General features: G+C 34.8%; 1 protein-coding gene and 1 pseudogene across 1 annotated transcript in view; both read right to left on the bottom strand.

Moving 5' to 3' along the window:
- The window catches only part of LOC120169659 (midasin-like), a 35,156-nt gene extending 25,392 nt beyond the window's left edge, over positions 1–9,764 (bottom strand). The window contains 21 exon segments of the mRNA XM_039177767.1: positions 51–356; positions 454–558; positions 642–837; positions 928–968; positions 1,639–3,399; positions 3,484–3,609; positions 3,763–3,939; positions 4,117–4,173; positions 4,253–4,387; positions 4,497–4,593; positions 4,674–4,773; positions 4,852–4,974; positions 5,935–6,013; positions 6,581–6,700; positions 6,802–6,911; positions 7,188–7,357; positions 7,492–7,695; positions 7,821–8,095; positions 8,528–8,612; positions 8,879–9,195; positions 9,472–9,764. Coding sequence (XP_039033698.1) covers positions 51–356; positions 454–558; positions 642–837; positions 928–968; positions 1,639–3,399; positions 3,484–3,609; positions 3,763–3,939; positions 4,117–4,173; positions 4,253–4,387; positions 4,497–4,593; positions 4,674–4,773; positions 4,852–4,974; positions 5,935–6,013; positions 6,581–6,700; positions 6,802–6,911; positions 7,188–7,357; positions 7,492–7,695; positions 7,821–8,095; positions 8,528–8,612; positions 8,879–9,195; positions 9,472–9,576 — 4,689 coding nt within the window. The 5' untranslated portion in view covers positions 9,577–9,764.
- A 1,062-nt stretch (positions 9,765–10,826) lies between these two features.
- LOC120169893 lies at positions 10,827–17,285 on the bottom strand (annotated as a pseudogene).
- Between the last annotated feature and the right edge of the window lie 118 nt (positions 17,286–17,403).

The raw sequence follows: 17,403 nt of genomic DNA, 5'->3' as shown, positions 1-17,403 counted from the left end.
TTTTAACCAGCTAACGTGAAATACACTGCAAAGTAACAGGAATCATTTACCAATTTCCTTTCTGGCTCCAAGACACTATTCAACCTTTCCAGTACACTATCATCAGCCAAGGAAATTTCATCGACAAGAAATAAGTCACCAGATTTCATAGATTGAACAAGAGGCCCATCTTGCCACATAAAAATTGTCAGCCATTTACGATTAAGTTGATCAAGCTCCTGCTTAACCTCCTCTAAATTATTGATATCTTGTAAATCAACGGCAGGATTTGAAAGATGCCCTTGTCTGTACTTGCCACAAACCACATTCAACTGGTTAAGAGTTGATGAAGCATGATTAATATCTGAAGAAATATCCTGCAACCCAACATATTTGAGATGCTTGTCGTTATCTTATAGAAAATAAAAAATAAGCTAAGAAACCAATAGAATATTTTAACCAAAATATACTAACCAACTCCTGAGGTAAGTGGATAAAAACCTTCAATTGCTTCAACTGTTCAATTAAACGTTTGTATTCTAAGGACAACCTCGATCTATCTCGAATTGGATAGAAACCCTGTAAACCATTGCATTAAAATCTCTAAGGGAAATTAAAACTCAAGCAATAATCGGAGCTTGTGAGAAAAAAGCAAAACTGACCCCAAGAAAATCAGACGTTTCAGAATACTGGTGACAATTCAAAATGTGTAAATTTAACCCCAAGGCAATACTCAGTAACTGGCACACTGTAGTCTTCCCACCACCAGTTTCACCAACAAGGAGAACAGGCTCACGAAACTTATAGCAACGTCTAACAAGGAAGTACAATCTCCTCATGCTTTCAGTTAATATAACGCTGCAATGAACGAAACCATTAAGGATTAAAATGAAATTAAACATAAATTGACAGAACCAAGATCAAACAAAACAGGTTATGAGTCCTTACTTCCCAAAACTCTCTGGCACAGGTTCCTCTCCAAGCAACTCCTGGAAGAAAAAAGAATAGCAAAATGTGTATTAGATGTTAAAGCCTTTTTAAACTGCAAGCAGAAAACTATTGACCCAATCAAGATTACTTTTAAGCTAAATGTGAATATTAAATTACAGTAAGAAATTTTAAAAGAAATTCTTCCACTATAGAAACCAATAAAGAAATTCTCAGGTGCATAAGCTTGAAAGAAAAATACTTAGCATGGTCATCTGCATTCCAGTAATCAAGTACTAATAGACCTTGAGATCTAGTGATTATAGCCAAAGACTACCTTAGTTACAAAATAATATTACATTTTAGCAATGCATTATGATCAATAATTAACCAAGATTTATTGGATCAAGTTGAAACGATTCATGGTGGATATTCAAAATCAATAACTTAAAGCATAAATAACCAAGAGTACAAATGGCCCTCTAGAAATTCAAGACATGCAAATAGAACATTGCATTAAGCAAATTCTATTTAAATAGGGAACTTAGCCCACCATGCATCCATCATGCATCTACATGAAAACCCTGATTACCACATGAAAACCCTGATTACCATGCAGTCCATAAATGCTAAACCCACCACCAGAATCAAAGAGCATGCAAACAACAATGCAAAATAAAATAAAACAATACCAAACCATATGCAAACATCTAGATCTAGAAGACAACAAACCGGATTGTATAAGTCATCTTTGACAAGTTTGACACGGAGATGTCTCTCCAAGACTTCTTGAACTACACGTTTCTCATCCTCAACCCGTAGCCTCTCAGCCAGAAGATGATATCCGTCTCTTGCCAAATCTTCATAAGATATCCCAGAAATTCTGAAGCGATCAGCCCAACGGAACAAATCCCTTGGAGTTATAAATCCATGTTTTCCAGCAAATACTTTGCTACTTTGGCGATGCAGCTGCAACTCCTTCATAACCTCAACCATTTTCTTGGCATAGCTTTCAGGTATCTGACACCTCTGCTTTAAAATTGTGCTCAATTCATTTTCTGGTATTTCATCAACATGGATCTCCACAAATCGATTGCGAAATGCTCGAGAAAGAATTTTACGTCCACCATAGAAAGTAGGTGGGTTTTGAGTTGCAAAAAGCATAAAATTTGGATGTGCTCGAATTGTTTCACGCAGTTCAGGCACAAAGAGCTCCCTGTTGTCGTCAAGCAAACGATTTAACGCTTCCAGAACATCAGTTGGAGCCAAATTCAATTCATCCAAAACGATCCAGTAGCCATTCCGAACTGCTTTAACCAACACACCCTCCTGAAATACAAGCTTCCCATGTGCATCAGTTATGTATGTACCTAAATACTCCTGTAGATCAGTGTGCTCATGATTATTTATCCTAACAAATTCATGACCAGTGATGGTAGCAAGATACTGAACAAGGCTAGTCTTCCCACTAGAAGTTGGACCTTGTAAAAGAACTGGATATCTTTTTATAAAAACGGCACGTGACAAGTTTCTTAGATGCTTTTTAATAGTCTTAGTCAGGACATAGTTCTTCAAGAATTCATTAGAACTGGAGCTCTCTTTGATCATTATGTACTGATGAAAAGGTAGATGAGAAGGTTTACTTCCTCTTAACAGATACTGCAAAATCCTTTCCTTCATTTTCTTTGCACTTGGCCTATCTAATAAACTAACAAAAAACATATAGAATCCATCATAAATTGCATTCTGAAACCCAAATTTTCTCTCTGCCTTCCTTGTAAATTCTAGTGCCCTGTATAGAGACCTTAAACTGTATTGTGGCTTTTGATTGGCCCCATCTTGCAGCCTTTCGTCAGAATCCTTCTTGGCTATTTTATAAAAGCATCTAACTCTTTCTACTAATTCACTACTTGATCCACTGTCACCCAAAAAGTTTTGAATAAATATGTCCAAATCTTGGTCATCCAATATATCATCAACAAAGTATTCTGTAAATCTACTCCGTAAAGCATATGGCAAATCCCGCTTACCAGCATCGGTTGCAGGATTCATGCAAGCAAATACACGAAAATTAGGATGCCTGTTAATGTTACTTACATCACCTCTTTCAGCTAAACAAAGTGACCCATTCTCCCCCTCAAGAACACCAATAACTCTCTGCAAAATCTCAGGAGGGGCCAAATTCACCTCATCAAGCAAAACCCACTGACCATTTCTAAGCGCAGTCACAAAGACACCTTCTACAAAGGAAAATACAATCCCAGAAGAGGCAATCTGGCTGTGGGCAGTTTCAAGTCTAGCAGAAAAGTCCTCCCAAGCTTTAACTTTCTTTTCTACATCTAAAGGTTTCTTCCGCTTTCTTGCTGACCCGGACCTCTCTTCTTCCACTAACTTTTTGAACAAATTAATACCACTCTTAAGTTTACGAAGTAACTTCTCCCAATTCTTACTACACAAAAGCTCTTGTAAACGAGCAAAATATTCATCATTACCCTACATATACAAAGCAAACAGTAGCAGAAGTTAATGACAACCTAAATGATAGCAGAAGGGGGAAAATATTAAAACTAGGAATACCTTCATGGAAAATGCCCTTGAAAAAAGAAATTTAAATTCATTGTATAGGGGAACACAGATAGACCGAGCATCCATAGGCTTAAATCCTCCTAGTAGATCAGCAACATCACTTTGCTGACTTAAGTTCTGGAAAATAAATAAAAAATAACATGAAAAAAAACATAATGGCATAAGTGTGCTACGTGTAAGTGCCAATCTGTCATTCACAGCCCCATGTGTGCTACATTCAAATAATAATGACATAAGTTTGCTAGATAGAGAGATTCTCAGTCAGCATACCAGAACAGTAAGTTTCTGCCCAAGCCTCATAGCAAGATTCTGCACAAGTGTAGTCTTCCCAGTGCCAGTTTCACCAACCAATAAAACAGGTTCATTATACTGAACGCAGCAAGCTATTCTCTCAAGTACATGCAAAGAACTACGAATCTTAACAAAAGATCTCTTTTCATCATATAACTGCAAGAATCACAACATTAGAAGGAAGCAAAAGATTTTTTTTGATAAGAATTACAGGCCTCATTAAAAATCCCCTTCTTGACTAATGGAACTTTTGAGAAAGTTCCTTAATCAGTGAAGGAAGCAAAAGATAATCTAAGCCAAAAATAACGGAATTCCAGTAGGCTTGCTACTCACACTTGCTTCAATTCGTTGAAGCCTGACTCGTCCAATCCTAAATTCAGAAGGAAAATCCTGCAATCAAACTCCCAATATGAGAACCAAATTGTCATCTAATAATTATATGACACAACTCACAACATCTAATAGCCACCTTAATTATAGGTTCATCGTGAGGATACAAAGTTTCTGCCTGATAAGTTGGAACCGCCCACTTCTTCGCAATCTCTTTCATTATAGCCAACCGGTTTCCAACAGATGTTGAAAAGCTAGCAAATACGTCCACTGCCTACATGAATTGGAAAATACTCGCTGAGAATAACATGCAAAATATACCAATAGAAAAATTCAGAAGCACGTAAAAAACCAAGAAAACAGGACACCATGCTAAACCATACCTCCTTATAAATACAAAGGCATTCAAAAGCTGTCAAAACATCAGAGGTAAAACTAAAACCCAGTCCAGCAATTCTTTTACACCACTTGAGTAGATCCCTGTAATCAGAAGGCAGAAAAGAGTCAAATCCAGTTGCTGCTGTCATCCCCAATATTAAATTATTAGTGCCAGCTCTTACCTCAATGAGAACTTGCTGAGTGAACTTAAGGAAACAGGTTTTCCAGGATTAAAGTCCAAGGATTGGTGTAGATAGATAGGGTTAACCACTTCAAAAGTTTCTGAAGCAAAAACAAGATTAGCAGGCAACAAATAACGTAGTCTAAGAGCAGAGCTTCTTCAGGCATTGTTGGACCTACCTACAAGCTTTTCAGCAAGGGGCTCCAAATTTGGATACCATGCTGTTACTATCTTTTTTAAGTCTTGGTTATTTGGCGGCTCAATCATCACTTTCCTCCACAGCACTCCATTCAAACTCCCACCTACCACCAAAAATTGCAATTTAACCATAATTAAATGTATATGAGGCCAAACAGTCTGTGAAAAGGTACAACAAAGAAAAATTCAATAAACAATGCAACGAATTCATCTCAAAATGCTCATATTTCTAGGATTATCAAGTATTGCTAACATAAATAACTATGAGAATCACTATTGTAAACACTTGAGTGTTCAAGTTTTCCTTGACAAGCTTCTAATTGAGATTGTGACCTTCACATTTGCTTCTAGCAGCTGATTGCCAAATATGATCAAAGAGTTTGTTCCAGAAGGATTATACACCAATGGATCCTTCGACTATGACCAAGAACCATAAGCCAATCTGGCTTTCACCAAGGAAAAAAACCACACAATGTTTCTTCAGCATCCCATTGGAAGATGATAAGCATGAGAAAGAGAAAGAAACTACAACACAAAATACACAATGAAACACCTGGATCTTAGAGGATCAAATACTAGTAATATACATTCAATTTTAACAAAAACATATATGGTTAATTGGTTATTTCCATTTCTTTCTTATAACTAAGATTAGAAAAAAACTAGGCTTAAGGGTCACTTTTGCCCCTGTAGTAGACCCAATTTATCATTTTCACCCCTATGGTATTTTCACATCAATCTAGCCTTCGAAGTTGCTCAATCGCATCAATGTTTAAAATATTTACTATTGCTCAGGGTTTACATTTAGGGTGTAGGGTATAGGATGATGCAATTAAACAACTTTGAGAGCTAAATTGATGCAAAAATACCCTTAAGCCAAAAAACTACAACAAACTTTTGAGAAATTAGGTCACCTAGAAAAAACTTGGCTGAAGTAAACAAAAAGGCACCCTTAGAAAAACTTGTAAAAGTAAAAAATGAGAAATTAAAGTTCAATCAGAAAAACATAAAAAATCAACAAGAAAGTATTTCGTTATATGGAGAATAAGGAGGGACTAACAGACCTTCTATTCCACGAGAGAGATCAATTTTGGATGTAGAAATAGTTGAAAATAAACGAAAGCTTTCAGCCACCTTATTTTCCTGCAAAAGCACCATTAGTTATGTTGGTTTCTAAAAGCATAACTAAAAGAATTAAACCATTTTCTCTATTTGTTCTGTCAAATGTAAAACAAGATTAAATAAGCTACAAGAAGTCTGTTCCTCAAAATTAAAACTGAAAAAATTACACAATTGGTAACAACAACAACATAGTAAAGGAAGAAAATGATTTAAAAAAAGAAAAAAAAAAACTTTCTCAATAGAACAGAAGCTGCAGATAAACAAGACTTCATTTTGACTCGGGTAAGGGTTAGGCATCAACAAGAATAAAATATAAATGGCTGACATTAAGCCTCTGCTTATTTCCATAAACATAAGAATTTCATTAAACAACAAAAGCATTGCCTTAGTTTGCCGGAAAAAAATCAATTCAGAAAAGAAAAATAAAATTAGCAAACAGCATTAACATTTATATAATTAACCAAGTTAATCCAAGAGCAAACTACCTAAAACATTATAAAAGTGCACAGAGAACTCTTCATCCCTGGAGCTAAAAGGTCAAACAGGAACACTAGTTTCTTTATGAAACTTTAGAACAGAGACACATACCTCCCCAAAACCAGTTGTAAATAAGCTTGAACCTTCCAATAATGGTAATATAATAGATAACACATCTGACGGTGCTTTGTCAATATCCTCAAACACAACCCAAAATCCATTCAAAATAGCCTGAGAAAAAAGGAATTTGAAGATGCCACAAATAAGCCAGATCCCAAAACATCAGGAGCCAAAGTAAGAAAAATAATAACACTCATTGAAAGGAAAAAAACCTGAGTAAGTGATCCAGGTTGCCATCTAAATTCACCAGGTTGCTCAGTACAAACATAACTTCCAACCAATGTTTTTGCATCAATTTGATCATCCATGTGAATAGAAAGTACTACAGACAAAAGCATGCCATGAGCAAGAAACAAACACCAATAATGATGCATACAAGAAAGAAAGAATGATACGGCTCAAAAAATGTCAAGCAGGTAAACTTAAACTCAAGTCATATAAGAATCTCCACTTGATATTTGACCAGTTTAGGACCAGCGATACTTAAGGTTTTATTATTGTTAGTTTCCAGGTTCTATGAGATAGTTTCTCAACTTCTATCAAATCGTGGTATGCTAAGAATTAAAAAAATTAAGAAATGTATAAAAAAATAGAATACCATGGTTCCCACTGTCACAGGCCATTTTGCTAATAAGGGCAGATTTCCCAGAACCTGCAGGGCCATACAGAAGAACAGGCCACTTTTGACTGACTGCCAACAGCACCATCTCAAAACTTCGCTTTGATCTAGATGTCATGACATAAGGTATTCCAGCTACTTTATTGTCCCTGAATTACAAAATGAAGCAAGAAAAACACTAAAGCCACAAGCAACCATGTGTTCAACATCACTGCAAAAACAAATATATAGATACGATCTATTAACCCAAAATCTCCAATGATTTCAGGCCAATGTCACATACCACTCCACCAGCCTCTGAATTCTTAAAGGTGGCTCAGTTTCATGAAACTGTGATGATGTAAAAGACCCAAGGCCATAAGATTGAAGGTAGTTTTCTTGACCAAAACAAAGTTCTATATTTTCAGAAGCTGGCTTATTTTGTTCAAAGGTTCCAATATATGCACCGGCCTTCTCAATAGCTGTATCTTGGCAGAATTCTTCCCATCTGAAAGGAGTTGAAACAAGATTCAGAAGAAAAAAAACACAAAACATGCAAGCTCTGTCTATTATAAAACAGGAACTACTTAAACTTTGCCTATTATAAAAAATTTGTTATAAAGATAAACAAACCGCAAAAAACAAGAATGTGCTTCTGCAGCCCCGACTCCAAACTTCGCGATAGATCTGTCATTCATATTCAATATTACAGATAGTATTTGTATACCACACCATCTTATGTCTGAGATATCCTCCTCAAACTTGATATCACTGCCTTGATCAAGATTTACAACCTCCCTTACGAAGTCCAAGAAACATGACCAATCCCAAAATTTAGAGAAAACATTGGTTTCCATGACCAGAAGGCGATAGGATGTCCGCACGACATGCAAGTAATAAGTAATAACCTGATTAGGAAAAAAGAAGACAAGGCACATAGTCAATGGGAAGCAGAACAAAACCGTTAAATTCTTATCTTCTAGGATGATATAAGAAAGACATGAAAAAAGAGTATTATTTAGTAGGATTTCATTTCAAAATGATTTCTACACCGAAAGCAATATGTAGAATAAACTTTAAAAACTCCCCCACCCAAAGTACATTGACCATGTAAAATGAATATAAATATAATGCTGTGAAAAATATTGGTCACAACATAACCCCTGACCACACCTTTTTCTACAAATTCAACAATTTGGGTTATATCTTATAATTAATACAAAGTTGTCATTGTCAAGCATCCAACCATCAATGTTGCATTCGTGATAACTTAGCTAGATATGTTGAAGGAAATAAAAAATTTGCTAGCTCCATGAGAAATAAATTAAGGTTAAATATACCTTTGAAGATGGCTCTAGAATACTCCCTTTCATCAAAATGCGCTCAAAAGGAGGAGGAGCAAATTTGAAGTAATTTAACACAGACCTGGTTCAGAGAAAAGAGAAGTTGTACTTTCAAGTATTGCAACAAATAAATCCTGTAATGATGTATATATAGAGTAAAGAGTAAATTCATATCCATGTGATAACTCAAGCAAAAACCATTTAAAGCATGAATTAAGGACAACCAAACTCAGGTGTCCAAGCAGACTATAAACGGCTAGACTAGATTTAGTTGCAAATTATAGCATGCCTCAGGTTATTTTATGAACAGGCTTGAGACAGAGAATAAATACAATAACATAAATTTACCCCAACAAAAAAGGAGCCAAATCAAGGGCATGGCAGAAAGCTAGGCAAGCAAGCTCATGAAGATCCAATCCCCTCCCATGTTGAGTATGAAACTCAATAACATTAATAACTTCTTCATCGTCAATATATCCTGATTCAGCAACACTAACAGCTAAATTTGATCTCAAACTCGGTACAAGCCTCAACAAAGTCACAGTTTTGTCCACTACTCCTTGTGCTATTGGACGAAAACACCCGATCAATGGAATTGTATATTTAGGATGCAGAAGTAGCTCTGCCACAGAGCTCACCACTTCTTCTTCAGTCACCAGGCGTCCCTGTACCAAGTCCCAACCAAATTAAAATTAGACAATTAGTCAAAATTTAAACCAACCATACAAAATAGCAATAAGAATTAAGAACACTACAAAAGCTCATAATTTGAGAATATTAAAGGCAACAATTACTAAAAATTTGAAAATTTAACTGGGAAAAACAAATTTTGCAGTATACAATAGTTTTCATCCTTCTTTTCTTGTCTTTACGGTATAAAACCATCATCTCCGACCACTAAATAAGAAAAAAACAAAGGCAAATCAAAAACAAATAAATACCTTTTCTACAAGAGACTTAAACCTCTGAGCACGTCCAACCTTAGGGCAGCGAGCAAGAAACCTCTCGAGTGAGGATTCAATGCTAAAATTACCATCTAAAGACATTTGACTCTTCTCAAAGAAAACAGAAATGATTGGTGTATTAATTAAAATCACGTAGCTTTAAAATCCAACGAGAGATATATCCTTCGGGAGCGACTCGTTTTAACCTGCAAAATAACACTAAAAGAATTAAAAGGAAAAGGAAAATCAAATCAAAAAGTGCACTTTTCAGTTGGTTCCTTCTTTTGTTTTGCCGCCTCCTTCTGCAGTTATTTCTTCAGGGTTTAGGGTTTTTCAAGAGGAAGCTACGTTTTTATATAGATAATTTTTTTTACTTCATTACTTGTTTATTGGTAAAATGCGATAAACGTAGTTAAATTATTATAAAACTAATTTTTGGACATTTAGCTTTGAAATATTACGAAATAGACGTTAAACTTTGAAATTTGTTACAAAATAATCATCACGTCGTTAAATATCATTAATTATTATTAAAGGGATGATGTTGCATATTAAAATTAATGGGTAATGTCTTACTCTATTCTTAAATTGTAACTAAAATTTCTTTTTAGTATTTCTCTAAAATTTCTAAGTAATAACTATAAAAAAGTATATATATATATATATATATATATATATGTAATCTAATAATTATTTTAGAGTAAACTACACCAATAGTCACTATACTTTTAGAATATTTTTATTTTGGTCATTAAACTTTTAAAACATGTACGACAATAAACCTTTAATTCATTTTCATTATAGTAATTATTATTATTTGTCGTTAAGAAATACTAATGTGACATGCTAAAGTCTTATTCATAAAAAATCATAATTTCCCAAATTGCTAATTATTGTAAAGGTTGATTTTCTAATGAATAAAATTATTGCCGGTCAATTTGAATGTTGGAAAAGGTTTTGTTTGGTACGAATATTAACATAGTTTACTTTCAAGTTGATCTGACAGTTGATAGTGGTGAATCATAAGGTTTTAGTTTTTAGTTTCTTCCGGGCCTTCGCCTCCTTTCATAATCGTTTCTTGTTTTTACGACAAAAAAATAGAGTAAATTACCTTTATCTTGGCCACCCAATTAAAAGATTGTAAATTAATACAGGTTTATAAAATATCCTAAAAATTACACCTACAAATTATAAATTATACCACCAAACACATAAAAATTATTTTATAAATTAAACCACCAAATTATAAATTGCACTAGGGAAAATAACTACTAAAATCCATTTTTAAAATTCTCTCTAAATTTTGAAATAATCTATTATAATAAAGATTCACCCAACTTTAAACCTCAACATTAAGCTTAACCCTACAGCACAAACACCCAACCTATTATAAGTGAAGAAAGACACCGGATGTGGTGTACTTGGTATGAAGAACAAAGCCAGCTATAATTACAGAGTATGCACATATATCATGAGCGGTGCGCAAATATCGTAACGGTAGAGCAAAGGAGGCAAAAAGATGGCTTCCTTCATTCAGAATATTGTAACAAGAATGTGAAATCGGAGTGTCCGCGAATCAAAGGTGGCAGATCGATTTCAGCCACCTCTATTTGTTGCATCGACTTGGAGATATCATCCATGGAGAATGGAATGCTGCAAGAGAAAGCCAAATGCATATATGGTCCAATTTATACCCATGGATGAAAATGTTTGTAAGTTTTGAATGTGATGATAACCGGTACCTTGAATCGTCATCCAGTAAGAATGAACTGCTGACAGCGTTGTCATCATAACTCTCATACTCGCAATTACCTGCAGTGAGAGGAAATTTCTGGGTTAAACTTCGATAAAAAGGAAGCAGCAACTAGCAAAAGATAATGTTTTGAGGTGTTGAGGTATCAATACACACAGAGACAAAAAGTTAGGAACCGATGATGCAATCGAACTCATTAATGCTATTATATAGTAAGAAAAGTTCCTATATAAGAGCAACCAGGAATTCATAAGATAAAGCAAGGTTCCATGTGGTTCTATGATAACACAGAAATGATGGTAATGAAGATCGGAAAACGAAATCAACTACCAAAACATGTTGTATCACCTTCACGTTAATGCAAAGAGTTGAAAACGAAGAAGGGGGAAAGCGCACACTAGTAGTTTTAACTTACATATGAAGATACACTGTGTGTACCATATTTGTCATCCCAATACAATGTACTTATCCTGTACAACTGCTGTATGCTAAGCACCTGATATTTGGGGGGAAAAAAGCAAAAGGGTAAGAAGCAAAGGGAGAAAAGGAGATTTTAGAAGGGGCAACATGTGTATAGGCAACTCACCGGGCAAAGATCAGTAGGTTATTTCTTTCAAGGTCTTTTTAGGCTTCTGGTGTATGACCTATTTTGACAAAAATAAAGTTAAAATGAAAAATGAAGGTCAATAAGAGAGATTAGAAAAAAAATGCAAACATAAACACCACAGTAGCAGTGTAGCATTAAAGACGAACCAAAAAACCAACAGCTTGTCTAATATGCTTCAGCTCATCCCAGGCTGAGCCTGCAAACTGAAATGTAAAACCGACATTCAACATTTATTTTATTAGAAAATCAGTTAAAAATTGAGGTTATGATCGTTTGTAAGAGTACAGAAGCTACCTCCTCAGTTGCATCGAGGCACCATTGTTCCAGCTCAGCTAGCTCAGTTTTTACGTACTCCCCATTGCTGAACGAACAACATTCTCGCCGCAAAAGAAGGCTGCAAAAACAAATTTAAATTGTTGGTAAAATTAGTTTAATATAAGATGTCAGAGAAACCAATAACAAAAAAGGTGGAAACTCCAAGTTTTGGTACTTTTTTAGTGGAATTACCTGTTAAATAATTGCACATTAATGAATGAAAATGTCTGAGTAAACACTTTTAAATTAAGAACGAAGGAACCTGCAGAGTCAAGAGAGCAAAGAGATTTATGATGCCATAACAGAAATCAATTCACTTGTAGTTAAGGCATATCTGAACTTTACTCACATAATTGGCCCTCGTTGTCTTCAAGTAATTGTTCAAAGTTTTCACAATACTTTGCCAGTGAGCAATAAGAGCTTGTTGCGCCATAGCATTTGCTTGAGGACGTCCTAGCCCGGGAAGTTCTGGGTGCCTGCATAGGAGCATATGTGAATAGGGAGCTAAAGAACATTTGGAAGAGAGAGAGAGTATCAAACAACGCACACCATTAACATGCCTACAACCAAAGCAGCAGAGTTGGGTCAAAAACCATTTATTTGAACTGTTAGATGTCATGTTTAGCTTAAACCACAAACTTCAAACATATCTATAATTTGTTTTAATTCTAAATAAATACTCTATTAGAAGGAATACAAAATGTGTAGTGAAAAATAAATCAAAGGGATGAGCAAGAGTAGTGGTTTCAGATAACAAAAAATCCACAACAGACCCAGTTACAGAATTGAAAAATGTATAAATAGATCAATCGATGGACAAAAAGTAACTTGAGCTTGATTACATATGCAAAAACTCAAGTCTCAATTTATGAGAATGCAGCTCTCCTATTATTGTAACTACTAAAGAAATTGGGAAGAATTGCTCTATAATACCTGAATACATAAAGCAAGCAGCCGACCATTAAGAAATGAGAAACCAGCACTTTGTGGAGAACCTCGAAGTCCCTAAGAGGTTAGTCAGAAGAAAGGAAAACACTATCAAAGCACATGTTTAGGTGTGTGTAGATACTTAAAAATTAAACCGACAATGATTCCTACTTGAGACATCCTTCCAAATAGAGAAGCCGACATTCATCTTCCCCTTTGAGGTGTTAAGCTTGCTGCACCACTTGCTTTGAGTGTACGTTGCAGCAGCAATAGTAAAGCGGATAAATTTTATAACCAATAGGATAACAGGTCATTATTATCCGGTACCTGGAGTTGGGCAATATTTTAAACACGACTATTTATATAGCAATAATAAAAACAAAAGAAATTTACTACTATATAAATTATCCCATAGAAATTTTTCCAAGTGATCTGTCCAAATCAAATTGATCAGCCAAAAATTAATTGCTGATTTGTTAATCACCTGTATTGATGCACTTATGGTTTGAATTATTTGATCAAAAATACTTGTTCTATCAACTTCAAATGATCTCCAATTGAGCAAACATTTATATATTAGGCAAGCAGCAACTGGCTTGTCCCCAGAGAATCCTAAATCTTGAGAAATACACTTTATCAGAAGCTCCTGATTCTCCTGCACCAATCAGAAGAAATCTATTAAATGCAGTTCATCAAAGCATTCCCAAAAAACCAAAAGAAAGCTAAACCTTTTAATAAAGATAATTTTTTATGTTAATAAGCAAGCACCTATCTAGTGGCCAAAAGAAAAAAACATGCATCTTTCTCATTTTGTATGTTAACTGACCTGTTGCCTTTAATTAAGAGATGTTTGGGGCTTCTTCTCGGTCTCTGTCAACTGCGGATTTGGAAGAGCTTTCTTTATTTCTTCATTATCGACATTACCATTCTCAGGAGTCCTCTGAATTTCAAAAAAGCCACACAACCTAAACCTCCATAATATTCAAGGCATTCAACTAAAAAACTTCAAATGCAACCAGTACCTGAAAAATTGTGGTATTGGGTCTTGCTGCCAAAGCTCTGCCAGTTGGCGACATGGAGAGTGCTTGTTGACGGTGTAACTGATTCTCTGATTCCAAATTAGAGAGCTTCTCTTCTAGTCTGAACCATTAGAAGAATAAAAAGTTGCAAAAGAATTAAGCTGTACATCATATCCAATCTTATTCATGCATATAAAACGTTATACATACAAACCATTAGTGTGCAAGCTTGCAGCAAAGGATATTTAGTCAACCTAATCGACAATGTAACTCGTGCAGAGATTACAATAACTCCAAATATAGTCGATAACTATGGAAAAAGGACCACCATGAGAACAAAAGTCATTGCTGCAAATTACCCAAATATATACCAGCAAGAAAAGAGCTGAAGGCATCATAAACAAGTAACGTAACCATAACTAATCCTACTGAAACTGTAGTGATCAACCAAGGATTTCATTTCCAAAATCATGGTATCAGTGACAAGCCTCTGCACTGAATCTTGAAGCTGATCTGCTTTCTTCCCAGCATCTTCAAGCTTCTTAGTCAAGTTCACGTTTTTGGCCTGCTCAATGGCATGAGCTTTCTTTTCCTCCTCAGCTGTTTGCTTTTCAGTCAGCAGCTAGGCCTGCACAAATTCGAAAATTGTTCATTAGAATCGAGAGATGAATATTCGACACCAAAGGCCAGGAAGCCTAAGTTAATCACCAAAGGTTATGCAACAATTTTTTCAAGCAAGCATCAGGTAAAGCATAAACCCCTTCAAACTTAACCACTGCGTTCATCTTTTCTAGATAAATTTGTGCATACACAAATCAAGACAATCAAGAAATTGTCTAAAGAAAGAACAAGTAAAACTACAGATTTACATTGGAGCAAAACATGGTGAGCAGTAAACTATTCAAGCTCCATATGAGTAGAAAATCTGACGCAACGAAAGCAAATATTGCCCTCTCAAATACTTTGTGCTACAAGATCCTCAAATACTAGCATAATACATTTTTTTTATTCAAAGTACAAAATTGAAAAATTAAAATCTTTCAGCCACTGCAGAATTAAACAACCACATTCTATTTATGAAAAATATATGCCACTTCTGACAAGAACCTTGGTTTTTAAAGGCGCACCAAAACACAAAAGGTCCCTAGAGCTAGGTGTAGGCGGTCGCCTTTTGCATGCGAGACACACTATTTGTATTATATATAAATATAATAAATAATTTTAATTTCAAAGTAAATTAATGAAATCTCTTATTATTTTGTTTTAAAATTATATAAATTATGAATTAGTTAATATTTTATATCTTTTATTATTATAAATAATAAATTATAATGATTTGTTTTTAAAGTTAATATAAGTATGAGTATATTAATAAAAGTTAAAAAATATTAGTGTAAACAATTTTTTTTGAAATAAGAAAAGAGTTGGAAATTTTGATAAGGTGTTTTCCATACAAATTAACAAAGAATAAAAAACAATGGGAGACACTTATCCTAAGGTGAGCGGAGTCAGGGACAGGCGGTGACACTATCTTATTTATATTTTAATTACATTTTTAATATTAGTTTATTTATAGGCTATCTTTATTATATTAGAATATAACAACAACAAAAGTGAAGAGACGGACGGTGACACTATCCTATTTACTCTATCAATCTATTATTTTATAGATTAGCTTTATTTTATTATTATTAGAGCAAAAGAACTACCTGGTCTGTGGTGACTACTGCGACGGTCGGTGAAGAAGAAAATCACGTGGTGGAGAAGAGAGACGTGTGATATAGAAAGGATATTAGGAATTATGTTTGGTGATTGTATTGTATCATTAGTGATTTTTTTAAGTTGGGTTTTTTTAATATTAAAATATAATAATTTATTAAAATATTAATCTAAAAACAAAAGGCGCAAAGGCGTGGCGCCTCTTGTATCTCGCCTAGCCTCAACCCAGGCGAGCGCCATCTTCAGTGCCTGGCTGCGCCTCGCGCCTAGGCGCGCCTCTTTTAAAACCAAGGCATCTGTATCTTGAACAATAGCAGGGGTTTCTTTGATGACCGGAGGTGCTTCTTCAATTGCTTTTCGTGCTGCCTCTCTTTCCTTTATAGCCATAGATTTAAATTCTTCCACTTGTAATTGCATTTTATGCAGCACGTCTTGCAATTGTGCAATTTCTTGAGGTTTTGCTTCCTCAAGATCAGTCTGCATTTAAGTTCAAATGAGCATAGCATAGACCTGGTAGACTATTAGAAGTACCAAACAAGAGCATTAATCTGCCCAATATTTAATATTGGACTCAAAAAGATAAAATGCTTTGCTAAGTAAGAATATAACTACGCTATCCTTAATCGCTTTTCAAGTTGCAAACGCCACGTAAGTTCCTCCACCCGCTTCTCTGGCTTGTCCTTGACTGCTTTCAGAGCACCTGTTTCTCTTGCAGCCTAAAGAAATTAAAGAAATTGGGTTTAGCTTGGATAGGCAACCAAATGCGCCTTAGCATTTTGACATGTTATAAAACAACGTTAAGCAGCAAAAGACAAACCATTTTGAGTTTTCTGAGCTCTCTTCTAGCAACTGTGCATCTCCAACTACACTGTGAAACTAATACAGCCTTCTGATGACTCTTATAATATAAATAAGCATGGTAGCAACGCCAGTAAGCCTGCAGAAACCAGGACACAAGAACCAACAGATTATAACATTTATCAAAACTAAAGATTTAATGTCCTTTTAAGCATCAAAATGTTAACAGTAGAACTTAAAAAATGTTGAGTGCAGTCTCCTTCTATGTTCTGATAAAGATGTCAAGTTACATTTACCTGTATGATAATGGCAGCTTTAGTTTGCTTCCTGAACCTAAACTCATTGCGGGCAATCATCGATCTTAATCCTGTCTGCAATATAAATGCAGATTTTCTCATTGTTAAAAAGGATTTCCTGTCTCTGTGTCGACGGAAATTCTTCTGAATCTTCAAAGCCCCAGCTTCTCTCCTCAGCTCATCCTATAAATATATTTTAAATCAAAGGTGAAATTTTATATAAACAGATAAACGGTCCAGATTTGATATCTTACTGTCCGATCCAAATTCAGATTCATACTTTAATCAGACCATCCAGATCTGGTCTGAAAATTTTAAAATCCAAATCTTATAATAAGGATATGAATTTACAGATTCGAGTTAGATCCAAGATCCATTATCATCCTAAACTTGAGTCTACAAAATATGTACGCTATTAATAATTAATTAATTTTAAACAAATATTAATTATAACCATCTTAAACTAATAAAAAACATATAAATAATTGATTAAGG

Source organism: Hibiscus syriacus, unplaced genomic scaffold (genome assembly GCF_006381635.1).
Source record: "Hibiscus syriacus cultivar Baekdansim isolate YM2019G1 unplaced genomic scaffold, ASM638163v2 tig00111769_pilon, whole genome shotgun sequence".
NCBI classification, from domain to species: Eukaryota; Viridiplantae; Streptophyta; class Magnoliopsida; order Malvales; family Malvaceae; genus Hibiscus; species Hibiscus syriacus.
This window is presented reverse-complemented; position numbering and strand designations above follow the sequence as displayed.